The sequence below is a fragment of the Histomonas meleagridis genome (assembly GCF_020186115.1).
Source record: "Histomonas meleagridis strain 2922-C6/04-10x chromosome Unknown contig_23, whole genome shotgun sequence".
NCBI lineage: Eukaryota > Parabasalia > Tritrichomonadida > Dientamoebidae > Histomonas > Histomonas meleagridis.
The window spans coordinates 499,849-523,134 of record NW_027150820.1 but is presented as its reverse complement, the minus strand read 5'-3'; the positions used below and the strand labels follow the sequence as shown (position 1 = coordinate 523,134).

The window sequence follows — 23,286 nt, the reverse complement described above, 5'->3', positions numbered from 1 at the left end:
TTTGTATACATTACAAAATAAACTATTCAATAAACAATAAACACAAAATATATTTATCTCAAAAAATAGCCAATTACTTATAAATTTTTTTAATGAATGATATATACATATATACTTGATAATTATTTATAAATATTAAGTATCATAAAAATTTATGTTAAACTCTCTGTCAGCAATTGGGTAAATGATACAGTAATGCTTCCAAAAGAGTACATATTCTTTTCAACAAAGTATTTTGTAAATGTCATATTTCAAGATTAAGCCTTTAAAATAAATAAATAAAAATTGTTTTTATAACAACACAAGTAGTTTGGAAAAAACGATAGTATCGGTCCCACTTTTTGATTTTAATTCTGTTAAAGCCGAGCAAAAAGTGCTGCTCATTTTTTACAGTTAGTTTCGATCGGCTTTTCTGACAACAAAACGGTTATTATTCAATTTCCTTTTATCATGAAGAATTGTTTGGAAGATCTCTCATCAATAGAGCAGACTATATTTAGTCTGAGTAAAGATAACACCGAAAAATCGGCTGAAGCAATCATCAAATTTTTTAGTAACGATTATCCAACATCATTTAATTTTGTCATATGTCATCTAATTTATTCCTCATTTATTTCCCATGTAGATTTTGATACTTCCCTTCTTTTCATTAAAGAAATTGAATCCAAAGAAGAAAAAATTATGAAGACTAAGCCCAACATTCTAAACATTTTCTCACAATTTCTTCTTGGCATAGAGACAGAAGAATCAAATTTTCTACTTAGGCAATTAATTGATAAAAACTTAATTGATCCTATAAAGATAAGAAACAAGAAGACATTATATTTTGCAGATTATTTGACAAAAGGAATGCTTTACAAATTAAGATATGCTGGGTGTCCATTCAATTATCCATTCTTTAAAAATATTGAAAAACTTTCAGAAGACAATTGGAAACTTCATAAGTATTATATAAAACAAGGATATGACACAGAAATTTTAAAAGCTATTCGAAATGATGATTTAGAAACACTACAAGAAACATCATCACAAATAAAATTTGATATAAATCAAAAGATTGAACCATCACTTTATAATAGACATTCATTCATTAATGCAAAAAATGTTTCATTAATCGATTATGCAGCATTTTTTGGATCTGTTAAATGTTTTAAATATTTGCTTATGAATAATGCTAATGTAGAAAATACAGGTAAATATGCAGTTGCAGGTGGAAATGCCGAAATCATTCATTTATGTGAACAAAATCATTCAACATTTGAATATGCATATGAAGCAGCAATAGAATTTCATCAAAATGATATCTTTCAATATCTTTATGATAATAAAATTGGTGAAATTAATAAATTAGAAGTATTAGGGGAAATAGCAATTAAATATGGTAATTATGAAATATTTTCATTTTTGGAAAGCATTGGAATGAAAGTAAATAATTTTATTGTTTATGAAGCAGCAAAAATTGGTAATATTTTCCTTATTAAATATTTTCTAGAAAAATATGGTATAATATGTAATTTGATTTCTGCTATTGAATTAGGAAATGTTGAACTTACGAATTTTATTCTTGAAAGAAAAACATTTTCGATTAATGAAAAAAATATTTTTTTTGTTTTATTTCGTGTTCTTTTGTGGTATCCAATATTTAAATTCAATATTTGGAGTTTATTTATTATGTTTAAAACACCTTTAATGATCATATCTGAAAAAGGTTATTTTGATGTCTTTAAATCACTTCTTCAACAAGATAAAATTGATATTAATGCTAAAGATGATTATTTTTTGTATTTAAAGTTTGTCTTATTAATTCGAATTTTGTTTATAATATTTGGAAAATATTTAAAATATTTAATACAGCACTTATTTTAGCATCTCAAAATTGTAATTTTGATATTGTGAAATTACTTCTTCAACAAAAAGGAATAGATATAAAAGCAGTAAATGTTTTTAAATATTGTTTAATATTTAATTATATTATTTTGGGTATAAAATTATGATTTGGAATTTATTTATAAATTTTCAATCTGCTTTCTTATGTACATGTGAAAATGGAAACACAGAAATATTTAGAAAGATTCTTCAGTTACAAAAAATTGATATTAATGTTGGAAATGATTCATTTTTGTGTAATATGTTAAAATATATTATTTGATGTTTCATTAAAATATTTGAAATTTTCTACAATCATTTGAAACTCCTTTGTTATTAGCAGCCAAAAATGGAAATACTGAAATTGTTAAATTACTTCTTGAACAAAAAGTTGATATTAATGTTATAGATATTTATTTCCAAATTTTGCTGTTTATTTAAATAATATTTTATTTCTTTGAAATATTTGGAGTTTTTTTATATATAATAAATCAGCACTTATATATGCATGTGAAAATGGATTTACAGAAATTGTTAAATTATTACTTGAACAAGATGGAATTGACGTAAAAATTAGAAATGTTAATAAGTTATATTTAAAGTTGATTTCAAACAATTGATATTCCAAATTAATATTTGAATTTTTTACTTAATTGGATCAGCTCTTTTATTTGCTGCTAAAAATGGTTATACAGAAATAGTTAAAATGCTTGTTGAAAAGAAAGAAATTGATATCAATGCCAAAGATATTTAACTATAATATTTGTTTATTATTTAAATATTTTCATATTTATTAATATCTTTTGGAATTTAATTTTTATACTTTGGACTGCATTTATATATGCATCTTCTAAAGGTTATACAGAAATTGTTGAAATATTACTTAAACAAGGTAAAATAGATATAAATGATAAAGGCATTTATTTGATTTATTTGAAGTTAATTTGAAAAATTCGGAGTTTCAAATATATTTTTGGAGTTTTTTTAAATAATATGGAACAGCATTAACTTTAGCATCAAAGAATGGTTATACTGATGTAGTTAAATTATTACTTGAACAAAAAGAAATTGATATCAATATTAAAGATATTGTTATATATTAATTGATAATAATTTTAAATATTTTGGGTTTTATCTCCAAATTTGAAAATTCAGCATTTCTTTATGCAGCTTTAAATGGTTATGTTGATATTATTAAATTATTACTTTTACGTGGAGAAAATGATATTAATTCTATAGGTATTTAATTGATATAATTAATGTTTATAACAAATAATTGAAATATCAAAACATTATTTGGAGATTCATTCTATTATATAAAACTCCTCTTATATGTGCATCATGGAAAGGTCATGTTGAAATTGTTCAATTACTTCTTCAACAAGAAAAAATTGATATTAATGCTAAAGATGTTAAATCTATATGATCAATTATTGTTTCAATAATTTTATATTTCGAAATAATATTTGGAATTTATTTAAATTATATCAAACAGCACTTATATGTGCTGCTGAAAAAGGACATATTGAAATTGTTAAATTACTTCTTAAACAAAATGATTTGAATATCAATGAGAAAAATATTTATTCAATTTAATTAAAGTTTATCATTTTATAATGATATTTTTTAATAATATTTGATGTTGATTCAAATTATATAAAACTGCAATTATGATTGCTTCTGAAAAATATTATATGGAAATTGTTAAATTACTTCTTGAACAAAAAGGAATTGAAATTAATTCACATGATTTTTCTTTATTTTATATAAAACTGATTTAAAAATTTTAATGTTTTATCATAATATATGGAAATTAAACATTATATTTGAAACAGCACTTACCTTTGCTTCTAAAAATGGAAATTTGGAAGTCGTTGAAATGCTTCTTAATCAAGAAGGAGTTGATATTAATGCAAAGAATATTTATTTTAACTTTATAATATTTATTTTATTAATATAATATCAACTAAAAATATTTGGAAATTATTCAATTTATTTTGGAATGCACTAATGTTTGCTTCTAATAATGGCCATATAAAAGTTGTTGAATTACTTCTTAATACTGAGAAAGTTGATATAAATTCTAAAAATGTTAAATTGATTTGTTTGAAGATTATTATTTTTATTTTATGTTTCAAATATATTTTTGGAATTTTTTTTAGTTTATATGAAACATCACTAATATTTGCAGTAAAGAATGGTTATGTTGAAATAGTCAAATTATTACTTGAACAAAAAGAAATTGATTTAAATATTAAAGATATTGATTTATATAATTTGATAATTATTTTAATTATTTTGGGTTTTATCACTAAATCTGGAAATTCAGCATTTCTTTATGCAACTATGAATGGTTATGTTGATATTGTTAAATTGTTACTTTCACGCGGAGAAATTGATATTAATTTAATAGGCATTAATTTCAATTATTTAATGTTTCTAACAAAGAATTGAAATATCAAAACATTATTTGGTGATCCATTTTATTATATAAAACGCCACTCATGATCGCATCTGATAATGGATTTTATGCAATTGTTGAAATACTTCTTGAACAAGAAAAAATTGATGTCAATATCAAAACTGCTTCTTTATTTTCACTAAAGTTTATATAAAATGTTTTCAGTTTTATATAATTTTTTGGTGTTAATTCATATAACATAAAACAGCACTTATTTATGCATCTAGAAAAGGTAACAAAAAAATAGTTGAAATACTTCTTGACCAAAAAGAAATTGATATTAACGTTAGAGATATTTAATTATTTTATATAATATTTATTTAAATAATTTGATATTGTAAAATAATATTTGGAAATTTTCTAATTTATTTAGTACAGCTTTGGGATATGCTAAGCGAAAAGGGTTTGAAGAAATTATAGAATTGTTACAGAAGAAAGGAATCAATGAGGATAATAATTTCAAGTATAATCGTACACGTCAAATGAAATAAAAAACTTGGAATTTCCAATTTTTTTTTCATATTTTTTTATCAAATTAAATTTAACATTAAGAAGAATAATTTTTGTATAAGCATAAATGTGTCCATAAAAGTTTTAACATACATTAATATGAACTTAAAAATCTTTATCAAATGTTTATTTTAAATTTAAATGTGAAAACATAATTTTATAAATATCTTTATGAAATGTTTTGTTAAAATGCAGAAAACAATTTCAGAACAAAACGAAAAATTATTGAATGGTACGATAGCCACATCAAACTCTTCCATCAAATTAACAAATTCATCACATAAAAAATCCAAAAATTTCATTGTTTCAGGAATCAAATTTACTTTGCTTTTTCATTCATCAACTTCCTCCTGTTTATCCTCTTCTTCATTTACTTTCTGTTCCTCTTGTTCAGGTTCTTGAACTTGCATATCAATCAGCACTTCCTCAACCTGTTCCTCTTCAGGTATCTGTTCTGGTTCTGTTTCTGGTTCATGTTCAGGTTCCTTTTGTGCCTGTTTCTGAGGCAACTGTATTGGCTCTTTTCGTTTCGGCTCTTCTTCATTCATTCCTCTATTATTATATCTCGAAATCAATGAAGACATTTGACCAGTGCTTTCTCTTTGTATGTTAGGCGATGGAGGTGATGAAGGCTTTCCTTCGTACATTGATCTTGCTCTCTGGAAGCTTGATCCGCCGCTCGGTGGTTGAGGGATTTGGGTCGGAATTGTCTTATATTCATATGTATGGAATTCACCTGTTTGCTCTAACCAATCAACTTTCTCATCAAATGTTTCGGGCGTTGGTCCTGTCCATGTTGTGCAGCGCTTTAACGTTGTGTAACTTGCATGTACAACTGGTTGCTCGCGCGGGATAAAGTCATGTTGTGCAAGTACTCCTGGACGATTTGGAGTTGAATGTAATTGCTCTAACTTTTGCTTGAACTCTGGCTCTGGTTCGTGTGCTTTCATTTGTGTGCGCTGTGCTCCGAAGTTAGCTTTTTGTGATGTTACTGCTGGCTTTGGAGATGCTGCAGGTGCAGCCGCTGGTTTTGGTGCTGTTGTAGCTGGTGAAGCAGCCGGTTTTGGTGAAGCCGGTGCTGCTATTGGCTTAGCAGCAGATGTGGATACTGGTTTTTGCGCTGCAGGTGGAGGTGATACTGGTTTTGGTGCCGGTGGTGCTGGAGGATCAGCTGGTTTTGCAGTTGGTGCTTGTTTAGCTGCAATAGCTGCTGGTTGAGATGGAGTTGGAGCGAAAGACTTGTTTGCAGCAGCATTAGATTTTGGTGCTGCCTTTGTAGTGGATTCTCCAGGAAGAACCCATTTTGTTCCGCCGCTTCCTTGCGGTAAGTTTTTGACGGCATTCATTAATTGGGAATAACGAGCAGAATTTTGCGTTTGAGCTGGTGTTTTTTGAGGTTCTTGAGTTGTGGAGTTTTCTGCTGCTGGAGGTGAATCGTTTGCTTCGGACATTTCTAAAATGTTGAAGTGAAATTGTCTTTCAATTTTTCACTTTTGTGAGAAAACGATGGTGAAATTTGTGCATTTATGACAAAAATGGGTGATAGGAATTGTGTTGTTTGATAAAATCTTTTTTTTGGTTTTTGGAACATTAACTGTTTCGTGGCGGATGTGAAAACTATTTATTTGCGCATTTTATTATGGGATTTTTTTGTTTAACCATTTTGATTTGTCCCATCTGCAGTTAACGATTGTTTTTTACCCAAAAGTAAACAGTCTGTGGACGTTAAGAGATAAAAAGTGAAATAAAAATCTGACAACGAAATTTTTCTGTCTGATTTGGGTTTAAGCCAGATTTTAATGAATAAACAAGAAATATATTAGAAATATGATGGCTTCAGGGAAAGGCTATAGAAAGTGGTGATTTATGTTTAAGACAAATAAGATATAATTAAATGTAATGTCAATTTCTTTAAAGATAATTTTGATAAAAAGCCAGTAAATATTTATTGGTATAACCAATTCTTTTTAGCAATTTCTCACTAATTAATATGGGCGTAACTATAAGAGAGTAAAAATTAAAAAAAATACCAGTTTAAACGGTCGACAATTTGGAAAATTATAAAATTTTGGAACAACAATAAACAATAACTCTGTTTTGCACTCAATTGTCACCATAAAACAGGAGTAACTATTCAGTAATGAAAATCATCAAATGCTAAATTGATCAATTGAATTCAAGATTAAAAAAAATCGTAATACATTAGCTTTGGGGGAAATAGTAACAAACAAATACCTAACGAAACACTGTGTCAAGAGTTTACGTAACAAAATATACATATAAATTTAGTTTTCTTAGCACTTGCATTTGTTATCTTTGACCACCTCAACTTCTTTTTCTTTGCTTTCAGAAACTGTTTCTATTGGATGAACCTTATCGAATACAGCTTGAAATAATAAATCAACATTTGTTCCTTCCAATGCTGACGTTTCAAAAAATATAAAACCATTGTCTTTTGCAAATGAATTTGCAGTGCTTTGGTCAACAGCTCTTTTTTCTTCTAAATCTAACTTATTTCCTACAAGAAAAAGGAAAGATTTTCTTCCGACAGAATCTGCAAATGCTCTATACCATTCTGGTATGCTATTAAATGTATCTGCTTCAGTTATATCATAAACAAAAATTCCTGCTGCTGCATTTCTATAATAAATTGGACCAAGTGCTCGATATTGCTCTTGCCCTGCAGTATCCCATACTTGAACTCTGTAATTTTTTCCTTTGATATTTTTTGAATACTCAAAATTTGAAGGACCTATTGTTTGTTCATATACCACAGTTTTATGTCCTTTTAAGTATTCGAATAATGCTGTTTTCCCGCAAAATGAATTTCCAATTAAGATTACACGTGGTACTGGTGCTTCTTGCTCAATCATAAGTTAAAAGGAATTTGACTTTTTACCAACATATAAACATCTCAAAAAGTTGTTTTTTGGGTGAAAAAATAAACTTCTGAAATGACGATAAAAATTGGTTCTTTTGCTTTATTGTAAATTTATTTTGCAAGCACATGCAATATTTTAATTAAATTATGCACTTAATAAAATAAAAATAAACTTTGGTTTCCAAATTTAACAAAAGTAAATGAATCATTTGACTGTACAAATAGTAAAACAAATGTTTTAAACATTTAAGTAAAAACATTTTATAGTAACATAAATTACTTACATACAAATATATATTTAACGCCATTAAAAATTACTTTATATTTGGATTTATTTAAGAATACAAAACATAATTTATCATGATTACCACCAAGGGTACCATCCTCTATACATTTGGCACAAGTTGCTAATTGACGTTGCCTCCGATATCAATCTTTCGACCTGTTTTTTCACGGACATTTGTTTAACCTCGAACTCATTTCCATTTAATTTATCATAAATTCTTTTCATTATTTTCTCAGGCGTTAACTTTCCATAATTCTCACACATCAGTGACGGATCCGTAATAAAAGCCTCAAGAAGCACCAAAATTTGCTCATTATTTGTCCTCAATAATTCCATCACATTTTCACAACAACATCGAAAAGTTCCTTCGATCTTCGACACTTCCAAAGCATTCAACAATACTCTCGTCAATCGAAACGGAACTTTTTCGGGGAACAAATTCCTATTCATCGCCACTTCGAAACAATCACCGAAGTCGATGTGTATTAGTTTTGCTGTTCTATTCTTTATCATTATATTACAGAGATGTCTGTCGCCTAATCCGAGTATGTAACCTGCGATCGAAGTAACAGCTAAAGAAGTCGTGAACAAAACTCTTCTTTCAAGCCAATCATTTGAATCTGTCGAAAACTTCAAAAGAATTCTTTTAAGGTCATCTCCATTTGTTTGTTTTAAGCCCAACAAAAACATTTTCTCTTTCTCTTTTCCATTTGGTAATTTATCATAGTTCGGACATGTCTTAAGTGTAACTAATTGTTCAATATCGAAGTTCTTAATTCCATGTGAAACTCGAAAGTTTCGTATTATTTCATGAAGCGTTTGTGTATCTTGTACCCAACCGATTAATCCATATTTCGATGTAATTGGGACAACGCCATAAGTAGTAATTGTCAACTTAGACGCTAATGGTTTCTTCGATTGTTTTATGAAGTTACTAATATAATTAAATAATTGCATTACTCGTTCATCTAATCGTGTGTCTTCATTAGCTTTAAGTAAAAATGGATAAATTTTCCCATTCGATCCCAATACATTAATTTTTCGTGGCTTTTGTTTGGAGTTTATTATTTGGATATGATTTAAAAATGATGTAATGTATATATCTTCATTACATCCGGGTATAGTTAATTGCGTTTTATTAAGATTAGCTAAAAGTGGTGACGCATCAATTAATTGGAATTCTTTTAAGTTGGTGATGAATGGATGAATTAATTTATATACTTCAACATATATTGACCAAGCTTGATGAAAATATAAAACGTTTTTAGTTTGAAGATATTCATATAAAAAGTTTTCCGCGTTTTTTAAGATCGATCCAAACTTCGATATAAATGAAACTTCATAAAGTGTTTTAGGTGAATTTGTGATTAATTTATGTAATGGTAAAAGGTTTTCGATTGTAGATTGTAAGTTATTACATAAAACATATTGTTTAGATGAGATATCAATATTATTATTCCATAACTCAAACCAAAATGATGCAATTCGTAACATTTCTTCCGAAAATAATAAAACTTGATTAACAAGTGTTGGTTGACTTAATCGAATTATGTTTATAACTTTCTTTGCTGGTTCACGGATTTCATTATTATTCGATAAACAATTTACTAATAATGAATAAAGTACTTTTTGTGGATAAGTTATAGATATTTGTAACAAAAGTTTTTCTAAAATTTCATTTAATTCAATTAAATTTAATTTGGAAACAATTTGTGGTAATAAAAATAACCAATAACGTGATGATATTTTAGTCAAGTTATTACTTAAAAGTATCGAAAATTCTTTTGCTTCTTTTACATGATATAAAATAGAAAATGTTTTCAACGTGAAATTTAATGGATTTTTAGGTCCATTAATTAATCCATTAATTAAAGCTTGTAATGATTCATATAAATATTTCGGACATTGATCACGATGAAATAAGATTAAACTAATTCGTGATAAATAACCCCAATATTCAGATGAGTTCGAACATAATTTTGTGGAATCACTTAAATATTCATAAGCTAAATCATGCATCGATTGTTGTAAACACCATATCCCTAATGTATATAAATAACGTGGTAATAATTTCGATGTTTTCGAGATGTTTTGAATTAATAATTTTAACTTTTCAATTGCTTCTTTTTTCGAATTTGAATTCCATAACATTAAACTTTGTGAAAATTGGACTTCTGGTAATTGAAGATTTACATGTTTTAATGCTATTTCTCCAAGTTGTGTTTTACCTTTTAATGATTCTTTCTCGAGGAATTGAAGCCAATATTCACTAAGTTGTGATTCATTTAATAATAATGAACGTATACATAATGTTTCATACATTGCTTTCGTGGAATCACTTAATTGTTCAAAGCGAGATTTCCAATCTTTTAATATTTTATTTACATAATTTTCATAATGTTTTCTTTCTTTAGGATTTGGACTATTTTTAATATATTCGATTTTCTTGATTTCAATTATGTCCTTAATTTCAGAGATAATTGTAGCATTAATTAATATATCATAACATTTTTCATAATCTTCGAAAATCATTGGGAATAATTGTGGTATATATTCAATGTTTAATTTTTCTATTAATATTTCCGCGTTATTTAAATCATTCATATAAACATTATCAATAATTTTATAAAAAATTGTTTTTTGATCATTCGAATTTAATTTGTTGATGATGATATGTAACTTATTAAAATTTAACATATGAAAACAAGCAGAAGCAGAATAAATTGATATATCATCCTTAGTTAATTCATATAAATCTTTATATCTTGATAAAGCTTCAAGACATTTCATTTTACCTTTGATTATATTTTCATCATTATTATTCATTTTACAATATGATTCATATGCTTCTTCCCATAAACCTAATTTTTCCGCTAAGCTTTCTATGGATTTATTAACTGTACTAATACGTAAGATACCTTTAGCTGCTAAAGGTAAACCTAATTGTAAATTTAATGATATCAAATTCTCAATTGATTTTTGTGAGAATGATTCAAAGATATATTCATTATATCTTAAACTTTGTGAAAATTGTCCAGTTTTTTTAGCTTTTTTTGCTAATACTTTATATGATACAGGAACATTTAATTCTACAAGTTCTAAATATTCGATAACTTTAAGAAATGGTCGAATGATATAATTAGGAACACAATGTTGCATTAATGATGTGATTAATATATGTTTAATTTGTAAGTTTTGTTGATCATTGATATATGTAAATGCATAAGCTACTGGAAATAATGAGTTTTTAACAAATTCATTTCGTTCCGATAATGAATTACATGAAGAAATTGCTTTACATGAAGAAGATGCTAATATTAATGGGACAAATTCATCAAACCAATGACACCATTCAAATAAATCCCATCCATCTAAAGGCAACTTTAATTGGGGTAATGTTTTCTTATTCGTTGATATGTTTAATGAAAATTGATTAGGTTTTATTAAAGGTTCATCGATTATTTCACATTTCTTTTTAAGTTCAGAAGGGATTTCGATACCTAATGAAATACATTTTATTAAATATTTGAAATCAGGTAAATTCTCTATTTTAAAAACAGTTGAAATTTCATTTATATAAATTAAGAATTTTTGTTTCATTTGAATTGCTATAACATAAAATATATTAATTATTTCATTAATTAAATCTAAATTCTTTTTTCCAATTAATAATAAAGTTCGAATTATTTCAGTACAATATTTTCGACTTTTACAATAAATTATAATTTTCTTTAAATGAATTAATGATTCTTTAATTGTTTCTGTTGAATCCGAATGATTTTCTATCCATGTTAATATCGAAGGAATAATTATATTATCAACATAAGTCATTAATTTACCAAATGATATAATTGTATCGAAAATATTATTAACAATTTTCGGAGATAAATTATTTAAAGAAGATAACATTAACATTATAATTTTATGTATATATTTAATGAATTCATTAGGTATACATATTGCAATCCATTTAATAGTTTGTAAACTTATTGAAATATCAATTTTTAGCCAAGAATTATATATCATATTAATAATACAAGGTAATAACGGAGCAATTTTTTTACCAAAAATAGCTAAAAAAGGTACAATGTTTTGCATTGTCATTGTAATTATAGTATTTCCACCATTTGATAAAATCGTATGAATTTTCTCAATTATTAATTCTTCAATACCATCACCTACATTATGATAAGTTAAAAGAATGATTAAAAGAGATTCGATTGCAGATGCATGTAATGTAGATAATGAATCTTCTGTTAATATATTTAATAAAATCGAAATGGATTCAAATACACACATATTAGTGATTTGATTAATATAATCATTATCTAGAGCTTTTTGATTAACTAATGTTAATGCTCCAAGTATAGAATATGTACTTGAATTTACTTTATTCGCTAAAATGATTTCATTCATCTTTGATACTGGTATTAACCCAATTTGTTCAATTACATTTAATAAATTTAAGCGATCTTCAATGTTATTTAATATATTTGAAATTTCATATAATCGATAAAATATTATTGGATATTTTTCAAATAATAAACTTCGAATATTTGTATATTTTAATGACGATTTTAATAAATTAATTGTTGAATTATTTTTCTTAGTTGATGAATGTATCGATAAATTCGAATTAATATGAAATGCTAATTGAGATAAATCAACTGAATTTAATGAGAAACTTAATAAAATTGATAATAATTCTAATGATGACGATGTTTGATTATTCGATTTTAATAATCTTTTAAGTAAAAATTGTGAAAAAGGTTGAATTAAATTTGGTCTTTTTTTGATGATGATTAATAATGAATAAATTGCATGTTTAGCTAAAACATTAATATTATTTAAATAATGAACAATTTCTAATATATATTCCGATATAACATCTATAGCTGAATCAATATTACATAACAAACGTAACGCTTGAAACCTTAATTCAAATTGTCGATCATGTAAAATAGCAAATAAAGGATCAATTAAATCAATCGATTCATTATTCGATGTCATTTTCTTTAATACTTTTAAACGTAAATCATCATCAATCTCTGTTATTAAATAAGATATTAATCGAACTTTAATTCGTGGGAAATTATTTTGTTGTGATAATAAAAATCGAGCTGTTTGTTTCCGAATGATTAAATCAGAATTATCTAATTGTGAGCTATACATTAATAACAAATTATCTGATAATTCTTTTTGTGGAAATTGAAAATATATTAATGATGAAAAAGAATGAATTTTTCGATTAGAATTTTGTAATATTATGTCTGAAGTAAATAATGGTAATAACTTAGAACGAATTTGTGGTCCTAAAGCTGGCCATTTTTTAGTGAAGTTAAATAATCCTTCTAAAATTGTATCTGTGATATTCCCATTTAAGACGGAATCGATAACTTCACAAAAGTTTTGCGTGTTGGGTGTTATCAAAGAAAGTAATGCAAAAATAGATTCATCTGTTTTATTGTCATGTAAAATTATTGTTTGAAGTTGATTAGCATTTGATTTATATTGTTCTTGTAATATGTCTCCAATTAAAAAACAAAATTTCCCTAATGATAAATAAATTTCATGTTTGAATGAATACCCTTTGCTTAATAAATGTGAGTATAATTCAAAGATTTGGGTAAAATGATTTGGCTTAAATACTTCTGGTGAACATTGATATGATAATGGTATTAATTGTAAACGATTTTGACAATCTTTGTTTAAATCAGGAATTAACGGTTCCTTGAATGTAAAGTATTGAATTAGATTCGGGAATTTGATGAATAATTGATTTAGTGCTTCTATAAATAATGGTTCAAAAGACATACTTGGATCAGAAAGATGTTCAGCAATTAGATTACATAATGATATAGAATGGCTATATAAAGGTGTGTTAATAAGTTGTAAAAATGAAAAAAAAGATTTGGTTGCTGCTTTAATAACTTGCGGAGATTGATTTCTAAAAGAACGTAAAATAATACTTTTGGAAGTATCTAAAAATGAACGCATAAAATTAGTAAATCTTCGAAGAAAAATATCTAATAAATAAAGTGATGAAATTATTAAAGTTTCCGTATTGGTCGAAAACCATGTTTGAACTTGTGAACGTAATGGACTTAAAATCATTTGTAGAGTTGTACCAAGATGATTTGAAAGCCAAACTAATGTCTTTTCTAAATAATGAAAAACAAGAGGATTTGATGAAGGAGGAATTTGAGGAATTTCGCGGGCCATTTTGGTGGCTTTTGATAACTTATTCCCAATATTAACGTTTGTTAAAGCTGATAAAAAAATGGTAAATAACAATGGATCATGATTTAAAGAATTTAATGTAATAGCATGAAATAATTTGGACACAAAAGCTTGTTGGTTAATAGAATTTCGATACTCAGAGGTTACATAATTTTGAAACGATTTCAATGCAAATCGGAATTGAGATGAATCTGGAGAAGAAGACGCTGAAATTACATTGTTCATTTGTGTTGATAAAGGGTCATCAATAGGAAGTTCCTGGAGAAATGAGTCTTCTTCTTTAGATTTCATTTCATTTTGTAATTGAGTTGTTTACTTCGTAATTCAGAACAATGGAAAATCGTTGTGATTACAAAATCTCTCTGAGAGTATAAATCTTTTCATAAGCAGGAACTTTTTTTAATAATATTTGGAATCAATAGATAGGCCATTATGAATTGATGCAATAAAATTTAACATAATTTCTATAAGTACTTAAGGACTTTAAATATATTATTGATGTTACTTTTTCAAATTGGGAAGTAATCCTATAAAAAAGCTATGTACATATATTTAAAACCTGTTAGTTTTGATTCCTTTTTGTTTACGAAGTAATTTAACTATTTCTATATGACCATATTCAGATGCATACATTAGTGCTGTCTTAATTATTTAAAATGATTTTCAAATATTATTATGAAATAAAAAATATAAATAACTTTAGCATCAATATCAATTCTTTCTTGTTCGAGATATAATTTAACTATTTCTTTATGACCATTTGCAGATGCAATAATAAGTGATTTATCAAATTATTATAGTAAATATTATAATATCAAATTAAACATCAGATTTTCAAATTAAATTCCAAAATATCAAATCAAATATAGATAGCATTAATATGGATATCTTTTTGCTTTGAAATATATTTAACAAGTCCGAGATTCCCTGATTCAGAAGAACTGCCTAATAATCATTAGGAATATAACTATTTATTACAATATATTTAACAATATATAAGTTGCAGTTTATCGATGATTATCAACGATATCATCAACAATTATCATTTCTTCTTCTTTTATAAATTCAAAAATTCCATAATTTTCAAACAAAACACACATCCTTCCTAAGCATTCTTCGATTTTGTTCTCATAATAATGATGAAAGATATCATTTCGATGAAATTCAACTGAATTATCAAATGTCAAATGATTTTGTTTACATAAATGAATTATCTCTAAATTCCCACTTGCAATTGCATATTTACATGTGTTAATTACATGCGAACCATTCATAAGTAAATTTCATTCCATTGAGTATAGAATGTAGTATAAGTCAAATCAATTACAAGAAAATTAAAAAATTCTGGGTAATTTAAATCAAATAATTATTATAAAATTGGAACCGAAACCGACACTTCACTTGACAAAATTTTGGAAAACTTTTCAAAAAGTGTCATACTGTAAATTGAATAGTATTCAATAGTTTACATATAAATACAATGGTGTAATACGGTTAGGTGATATAAATCAAATGTCTGGCTGTGATCCAGTGGCAAGCCTTATGCAATCAAGGGGTGTATACGTTCCACATAATCCCGCCAACAAACCAGTTCAAAATTCACCAACTTCTCATACAAATTTAAGACCGACAAGATCAAATGTTCTTGAGCGAACTCAGTCTACAATTCTGACAAAGGCTCCTCAGATTAACAAAGAAACATCCACAAGCAATAATGTTATTCAAAATAAATCAAATTTAACGCCTCCCGCTTACAGCTATCAAAACAATACAACAAAGCCGCCTACGTCCCAAAATTATCCACCAAAACCATCACCACCACAGAGTACTCAAGGATACCAACAAAAAACAAACTCTTATCAAAATCATCCACCTAAGCCTCCTTCATCACAGGCCTCAAGTTTTCAACAAAAACAATCAGCTTTTCAAAACCATTCTTCTCAACCATCTTCAACACAAAATAATTTATGTCAACCAAGAACGCCCGCAGCCTACAGCACTCAAAGCAGCACTTCAAAATCGCCATCCCAAAAGCCACCACAAACCAATACAAATAACCCAACGACGGTACAGAACACAATAAACCAATATCAGCAAAAGCCACCACAAATCAATACAAATAAGCCAACGACGGTACAGAACAACATAAACCAATATCAGCAAAAGCCAACATATCAAAACACAGCACAAAAGCCAACGACGGTACAGAACAACATAAACCAATATCAGCAAAAGCCAACACCACAAAACGCAACGCAACAAAAGACATCAACAGTACAAAACAATGTAAGCCATTACCAACAGAAGCCCGCGCCTCAAAGTGCAGCACAAAATAACACAAATCAACAGAAGCAGGGCACTGATTCCTTGCCAAACAAGATCACGTTCCGTATTCCACCAGGAGGCCAGCCGCAAAGCGCATCCTCAAACATGTACCAGCAGCGTAATCGCGCGCAGTCAACTATAATACATAAGCCGCCTTCGCAGTCAACACAGCCCACGCAGTCACAAGCGCAGCCAACAATAAGACAGCGAATACCATTCAATGGCCGCGAGTACGGATGCAAGTCTCGAATGGAAGAGTTCCAATTCCTTCTCGCGGCAAGAGATATGGCGCGGCAGCAGCGCGCTGAGGCCGCTGACCCAAGTACAGTAAAGATAGAGCTCGACCCAGTGAAGGTAAGAGAGTTCATGGCGAAGCAACAGATGCAGAAAAGCCAAATGAAATAATATCTAAAAATGTGTTACAAATTTGAGAAATAAACTTATTATTCGTTTTTATTGTCAACGAATAAACGAAATATGCAATTGATGAATTTGTTTAATAGAACAAAAGTGCACAAACGTTCGCGCAAGTTTTCAATGCTTTAGAGGAGGAAATTTCAATGCTGTTATACGGTTAAAGATTTTCCATGGAAGGTGAGATAAAGTATCCAAAAAGTTGACGGAAGGTTGAAATCCATTCAAAGAATGTGAGCTGACGAAATTATCATTTTTTAGAATGGAAGAGTTGCAAAACGAACCATTACTATCAAATAGAGAGATAGAAGAGCCAAGGGAAAGACAGCCTATCCTTAAGAAGGCAATTCTTGGAATTTGTCTTGCAATTGGTCTTGTCTCTGGTGTTTTAATCGGATACGTCGCTTTCGGCCGTTCAGGCTCAAGCAAAACTACTACATATCAAGCTGCGACCACAAGTCTTGGAAATTATTATCTTAATGCATCAAATAGTGATTGCTCAACATTCGAAGTTCCTTCTTGTCAAAGCAGTTCAGGCGATATGGATAGCAAATGGGCTACTCATCTCTGGAATACGCCCAAACGTGGTACAGAAGGTTGGAAGAAAGGTTATCAAGATATGAGCACACTTGTTGGTTATGCCCAGCTTCAATACAACTCTGATCGTACATCTTGCACTGTAACAATTTATACAAAAACGCATCATGATCTTTCTCTCACATATTATTTCGATGGTGTTTCTCAATCAGATCCATCCAAAACATATGATTCCTCATACAAAGGACTTCTCAAAGTCAAAGTCGTTGCTGCTACAGGTGAAACACTTGAACTTGATGAAATTGATTTCATTTGGAATGTTGAACCACTCAAAGAAAGAAATGGCGATTATCGCAATGGACAAAAGGGTGCAATTGTCGAAATGTTTGGTTGGCCGGATGATGACATTGCAGAAGAATGTAAAGTCATTGCAGAAGCGGGTTATCTTGGCGTTAAACTTTTCCCACACCAAGAACAAGTTATGTCCACACAACCAATGGAGAACGAACTTAATCCATGGTACTTCATGTATCAGCCAGTTTCCTACCGTTTACAAGGCCGTGCAGGAACACGTACACAACTTCGCAACATGATTAAGAAGTGTCGTTCATATGGATTACGTGTTTATGCTGATGCAGTTGTTAATCATATGTCAGGCTCCGGTAATGATGCACAAGATCATCGTAACCCGGGCGCAGGCTGTACGTATTGGCCCGGCAAGCAATCATCTGATGAAGAAAACCAATCACCGTATTACACGCCAGGTTACACATACAAATATAACTCATGGGGCGAGCCATCTAATGTGCTTGAATACCCAGCAGTTCCATATGGACCAATGGACTTCCATTGCGACAAATCTCTTAATTCATGGACTGATCCAAACATAATGAACACTGGCTGGCTCACTGGTTTGACAGATCTCGACACAAGCAAAGAATTTGTTCGCACACGTATTGCCGATTATTTTGTTGATCTTTTGTCCATTGGATTCTCTGGCTTCAGAGTTGACGCAGCTAAACATATTCATCCAATTGACTTAGCAGCAATCTTCGCTAAGTTCAAGCAAAGGTTAGGCGGCTCATATCCAGTTGACTTCTTCACGTGGCTCGAAGTTATCACTGGAGGCGAATCACAACTTTTAGTCGGCGATTCTGATTATTCGTACACAACATATTTCACTAACCAACTTAAGTCACAAGGATTAACAGACACCGAAATCAATCAAATTAAGATTTGGTGGAGTGGTTATCCTAATGAGCCGGATAATGATGGCGGAAGGTTATCGCGCATCAGGAAAGTTATCCAAAATGATGACCACGATCAACAAAACGATGGCTCATCATCACGCGATATGCATGACAAAGGATGCGTACTGGTTAAAGGATGCGATCCGAACACGCATAGAATGCACGAAATCAAACTGTTCACTGATCCTTATGGCGGCGCTGATAATGATAACGATTACCCAATTCGAATGTTGTTGTCTTCGTATTACTTCAAGGATGGTGTGAAGTCGATTCCCGACGGTAAATCCGACTGCAGCAAGTGCGTGACGACATGCGAATCATGCAGATCAAGGGCTTATGCGAAGGCGTATGTCGCTGATGCACAAGCTTACGCAGGAAGCGACTACACACGAGTGCACAGAGATTCTCAGATAATTGCAGCAATGAGAAGCTGGATGCACATTTGAAATATTTATATATATAAACAATAATTTTGTTATTTTTGTTTAGTAAAACAGTGATAACTTTAACACTCATTTTTGAAGAGATGCAGCGGCTGTTGATATTTTGCCTTGTCGATAACGAATAGAATATGATATGATATTAATACCATTTCTGAGATATTACCTCATGAAAATTACACATATGAAAAGCCAAAATTTTTGGAAATTGTCAGGATAGATTTTATTTCAACCTATAATATATCAAATAATTAATATCATAATATCATTTACTCATTTTTTTTTTACAAATAATTAATAACACAAACCGAAAGACAATAAAAAACGATAAAACTTTTTGTAAGACAATTCAATATTTCGTAAAACGTTTTATTTATATAGCTATATTCAAAAAGTTCATTTAATACTTGTTATGAAACAACAAACAAAAAAGCAAAACACTAACAAGAAAGAAAAGTGTATTGAAAAATTGCGATCACTTGAAAGAATTGTTATCAATTTAAACGGTGATAATTATGAAGAAACAATTGCTTCACTATATATTTTATTGGGAATTAAATATTACAATACACAATTCAATATTGTAAGTCAATTAATTTATATTTTGTTTTTATCACGAAATATAGATTTTGAAGTTTGTATAATGTTTCTTGAGTTGTTACAAGTTAAGACAATTTCCGAATATGACATAATTCCAATTTTTACCAGATTTTTACTTTCTTTAGATTCACAAGAATCAAATTATCTTTTAGAGCTTATGCGTGGTGAAGAGATAGTTGGTGATCATATGTTAATTTACAGAGATAGTATCTATTTTATACATTGCATGAAATCATATGATATCCAAAAGGTAAAACATAACTTTTTATATTATGATTTTCAGAAAAATTCTGAAGTACTATCAAAGAATCATTTTGCACTTCATAAGAAGTTAATGAAAGAAGGAGTTAATCCGAATGAAATTGCAAAAATAATTCGAAATGATGAAATCGAAAAACTTCAAGAAAAATCATCACAAACAAACTTCGATTTTAATCAAAAAATTGAACCATCACTTTATGAAAGATGTTCATTTATTAATCACGAAAATGTTACATTAATTGATTATGCAGCATTTTTTGGATCAGTTAAATGTTTTAAACATTTACTTATGAATGGTGCAAATGTAGAAAACACAGGTAAATATGCAGTTGCAGGTGGAAATGAAGAAATTATTCATTTATGTGAACAAAATCATTCAACATTTAAAGGAGCATATGAAGCAGCAATTAAATATCATCAAAATGATATATTTAAATATATTTATGAAAATAAAATTGTTTCAGTTTTAAATTTGGATAATTTAATATCAGGATGTATTTTTTGTAATTCATATGAAATTCTTTCTTATTTAATGGAAAAAGAAGGATTAAATATCACTGATTTACCAATTGATAAACTAGCATCAACTGGTAATTTATATATAATTAAATGTTTTCCTGATAATTTTCAGTTTCCAAGTGATATTTTGTTTTGTTGCTCAAGTAGTGGAAATGTCGATCTTGCCAAATATATTCTTAAACATAAAAATAATTCTAATATTGATATTAATGCTGAATATGTTTATATTTTTTATTTACGATTTGTTTTCATAAATTGGTATTAATAATTAATATTTGGAATTTAGTTAAATTATTTAATACAGTTCTTATGAATGCATCTTTTAATGGTCATGCAGAAATGGTTAAATTTCTTCTCAAACAAGAAGGAATTAATGTAAATGCTAAAAATATATATTTACTTTATTTAATGTTTATTTTAATCTTTTGAGATTTCAAAATAATGTTTGGAAATTATTCAAATTGTTTTATACAGCACTTATAATGGCATCCAAATATGGTCATATAGAAGCAGTTCAAAATCTTATTAAATACAAAGGAATTGATATCAATGCCAAAAATATTTATAAAATCGATTTACTTTTTATTTTTCGAATTTGAAATTTACAAATAATATTTAGGAAATATTTAATTTGTTTAAAACTTCATTTACATATGCAGCTGAAACAGGCAATACTGAATTAGTTGAATTACTTCTTGAGCAAGAAGGAATTGATATTAATGCCAAAGATATTTATTTGTTTTATTTAAAATTTATTTTAATATTTTAATATTTCAAAATAATATTTGAAAATTATTTAAATTATTTGAAACAGCACTTATTAAAGCATCTAATAGAGGTTATACTGAAATAGTTAAATTACTTCTTGATCAAAAAGGAATTGATATTAATGCTAAAGATATTTATTTGTTTTATTTGATATTTATTTTAATAATTTGATATTTCAAAATAATATTTGGAAATTATTTCAAATATTTGGAACAGCACTTATATATGCATCTGATGAAGGTTATACAGAAATAGTTAAATTACTTCTTGAGAAAGAAGGAATTGATTATAATGCTAAAGATATTTATTTGTTTTAATTGATATTTATTTTTCAAAATAATATTTGGAAATTATTTAAATTATTTGATACAGCACTTATTTATGCATCTTTTAATGGCTATACAAAAATAGTTAAATTACTACTTGAACAAGAAAGAATTGATGTAAATGCTAAAGATATTTATTCGTTTAATTTATTATTTATTATAATAATTTTATATTTCAAAATAATATTTGGAAATTATTTATTTTATTTGAGACAGCACTTATGGAAGCATCTGAAAAAGGTCATACTGAAATAGTTAAATTACTTCTTGAACAAGAAGAAATTGATATTAATGCTAAAAATATTTATTTGTTTTACTTAATATTTATTTTAATAATTCGGAATTTTTAAATTATATTTAGAAATGATTTAAATTATTTAAAACAGCACTTATTTTCGCATCTTCAAATGGTCGAACAGAAATAGTTAAATTACTTCTTGAACAAGAAGGAATTGATATTAATGTTAAGAATATTTTTTTATTTTATATAAATTTTGTTTTAAGAATTTGAAATTCCAAAATAATATTTGGAAATTATTTAAATTATTTTGGACAGCACTTATGTATGCATCTAGCAGTGGTTATACTGAAATAGTTAAATTACTTCTTGAACAAGAAGGAATTGATATTAACTTTAAAAATATTTAAAATTTTATTAGATAGTTTCTATCCGAAATTTGATGATTTGGTAGAATATTTTGTACAAAATATTTAAAGAAGCCCTAAAGAGAGCATCCAAAAAAAATCCAGAAATACACAAATTACTTAAACGAAAACTTGAACAAAATGATAAAAATGGATCAAAACAATGTTTATCACAATAAAATGATTTTTTTTAATCAACTGAAAAGATAAATTTTTATGCTAAATAAAATCCAATTTGTATAAAATTAGCTCGTTGATTTAATTTTGTGAAATTCGTTTTTGTTTAATCAATTTGAGAAAAATTATACAATTATTTTTTGATTGCATTTAAATCATTGAATATTAAATAATTTTAATCTAACCATTTCCCATATTCTTCAGTTTTTGTAGATAAATAATATGATTTTTCATTTTATCAAATCTATTATTGGTAAACTTTTATACACTAATAAAGTTTAAATCAAGTGTTTTATTTCAATAATTTTATTTATTTATTTATTTTTAAATAAGATACAAACATGAATAATATATTTATTCAATATCTTTTGTTTTTAATTGCGAATTTCCTATTGGGAATTCCATCTCTTCTTCTTCCTGAAACATAAGAGAACCGCCATAATTATTATCCATAATATTTTGTTCTGGCTGAATTAGATCATCAAAAAAACATTTCCATTCATTTTCGTTTTTTAGGATTTCATTTTTATTTATTAATTCTGAAATTTCAATTAATTGTCCCCAAAATGATGCAAAACATTTCTTTTTATTACGAAAAGTTTCGATAATTCTTTTTCTCATATTTACTTCGATAACAAATTTCACAAACATTTCATTATCATATTCGAAAACACATTGCATTAAACATAAGAATGAGTTATGAAGAAAAGAATTTGTTTTAAATGCAAAAAATTTCTCAAAAATATTTTTCATGAGATTTAAAATATTTTCACTATAAAT

General features: G+C 27.7%; 4 protein-coding genes across 4 annotated transcripts; 2 read left to right on the top strand and 2 right to left on the bottom strand.

The window, feature by feature from the left end:
* Window positions 1–5,169: 5,169 nt before the first annotated feature.
* GO595_003778 (uncharacterized protein) lies at window positions 5,170–6,288 on the bottom strand (the record flags this gene model as incomplete). The annotated part of the gene is made up of 1 exon (XM_067916836.1): window positions 5,170–6,288. The coding sequence occupies one exon, from the start codon at window positions 6,286–6,288 to the stop codon at window positions 5,170–5,172; it is 1,119 nt and encodes a 372-aa protein (XP_067776065.1).
* Window positions 6,289–7,131: 843 nt separating this feature from the next.
* On the bottom strand, window positions 7,132–7,710 carry GO595_003777 (small GTP-binding protein; the record flags this gene model as incomplete). Its single annotated transcript, XM_067916835.1, has 1 exon — window positions 7,132–7,710. The coding sequence occupies one exon, from the start codon at window positions 7,708–7,710 to the stop codon at window positions 7,132–7,134; it is 579 nt and encodes a 192-aa protein (XP_067776064.1).
* Window positions 7,711–15,786: 8,076 nt separating this feature from the next.
* GO595_003776 (uncharacterized protein) lies at window positions 15,787–16,974 on the top strand (the record flags this gene model as incomplete). The annotated part of the gene is made up of 1 exon (XM_067916834.1): window positions 15,787–16,974. The coding sequence occupies one exon, from the start codon at window positions 15,787–15,789 to the stop codon at window positions 16,972–16,974; it is 1,188 nt and encodes a 395-aa protein (XP_067776063.1).
* A 271-nt stretch (window positions 16,975–17,245) lies between these two features.
* On the top strand, window positions 17,246–19,216 carry GO595_003775 (Alpha amylase, catalytic domain containing protein; the record flags this gene model as incomplete). Its single annotated transcript, XM_067916832.1, has 1 exon — window positions 17,246–19,216. One exon carries the CDS (start codon window positions 17,246–17,248, stop codon window positions 19,214–19,216), a length of 1,971 nt encoding a protein of 656 aa, XP_067776062.1.
* Window positions 19,217–23,286: the final 4,070 nt, after the last annotated feature.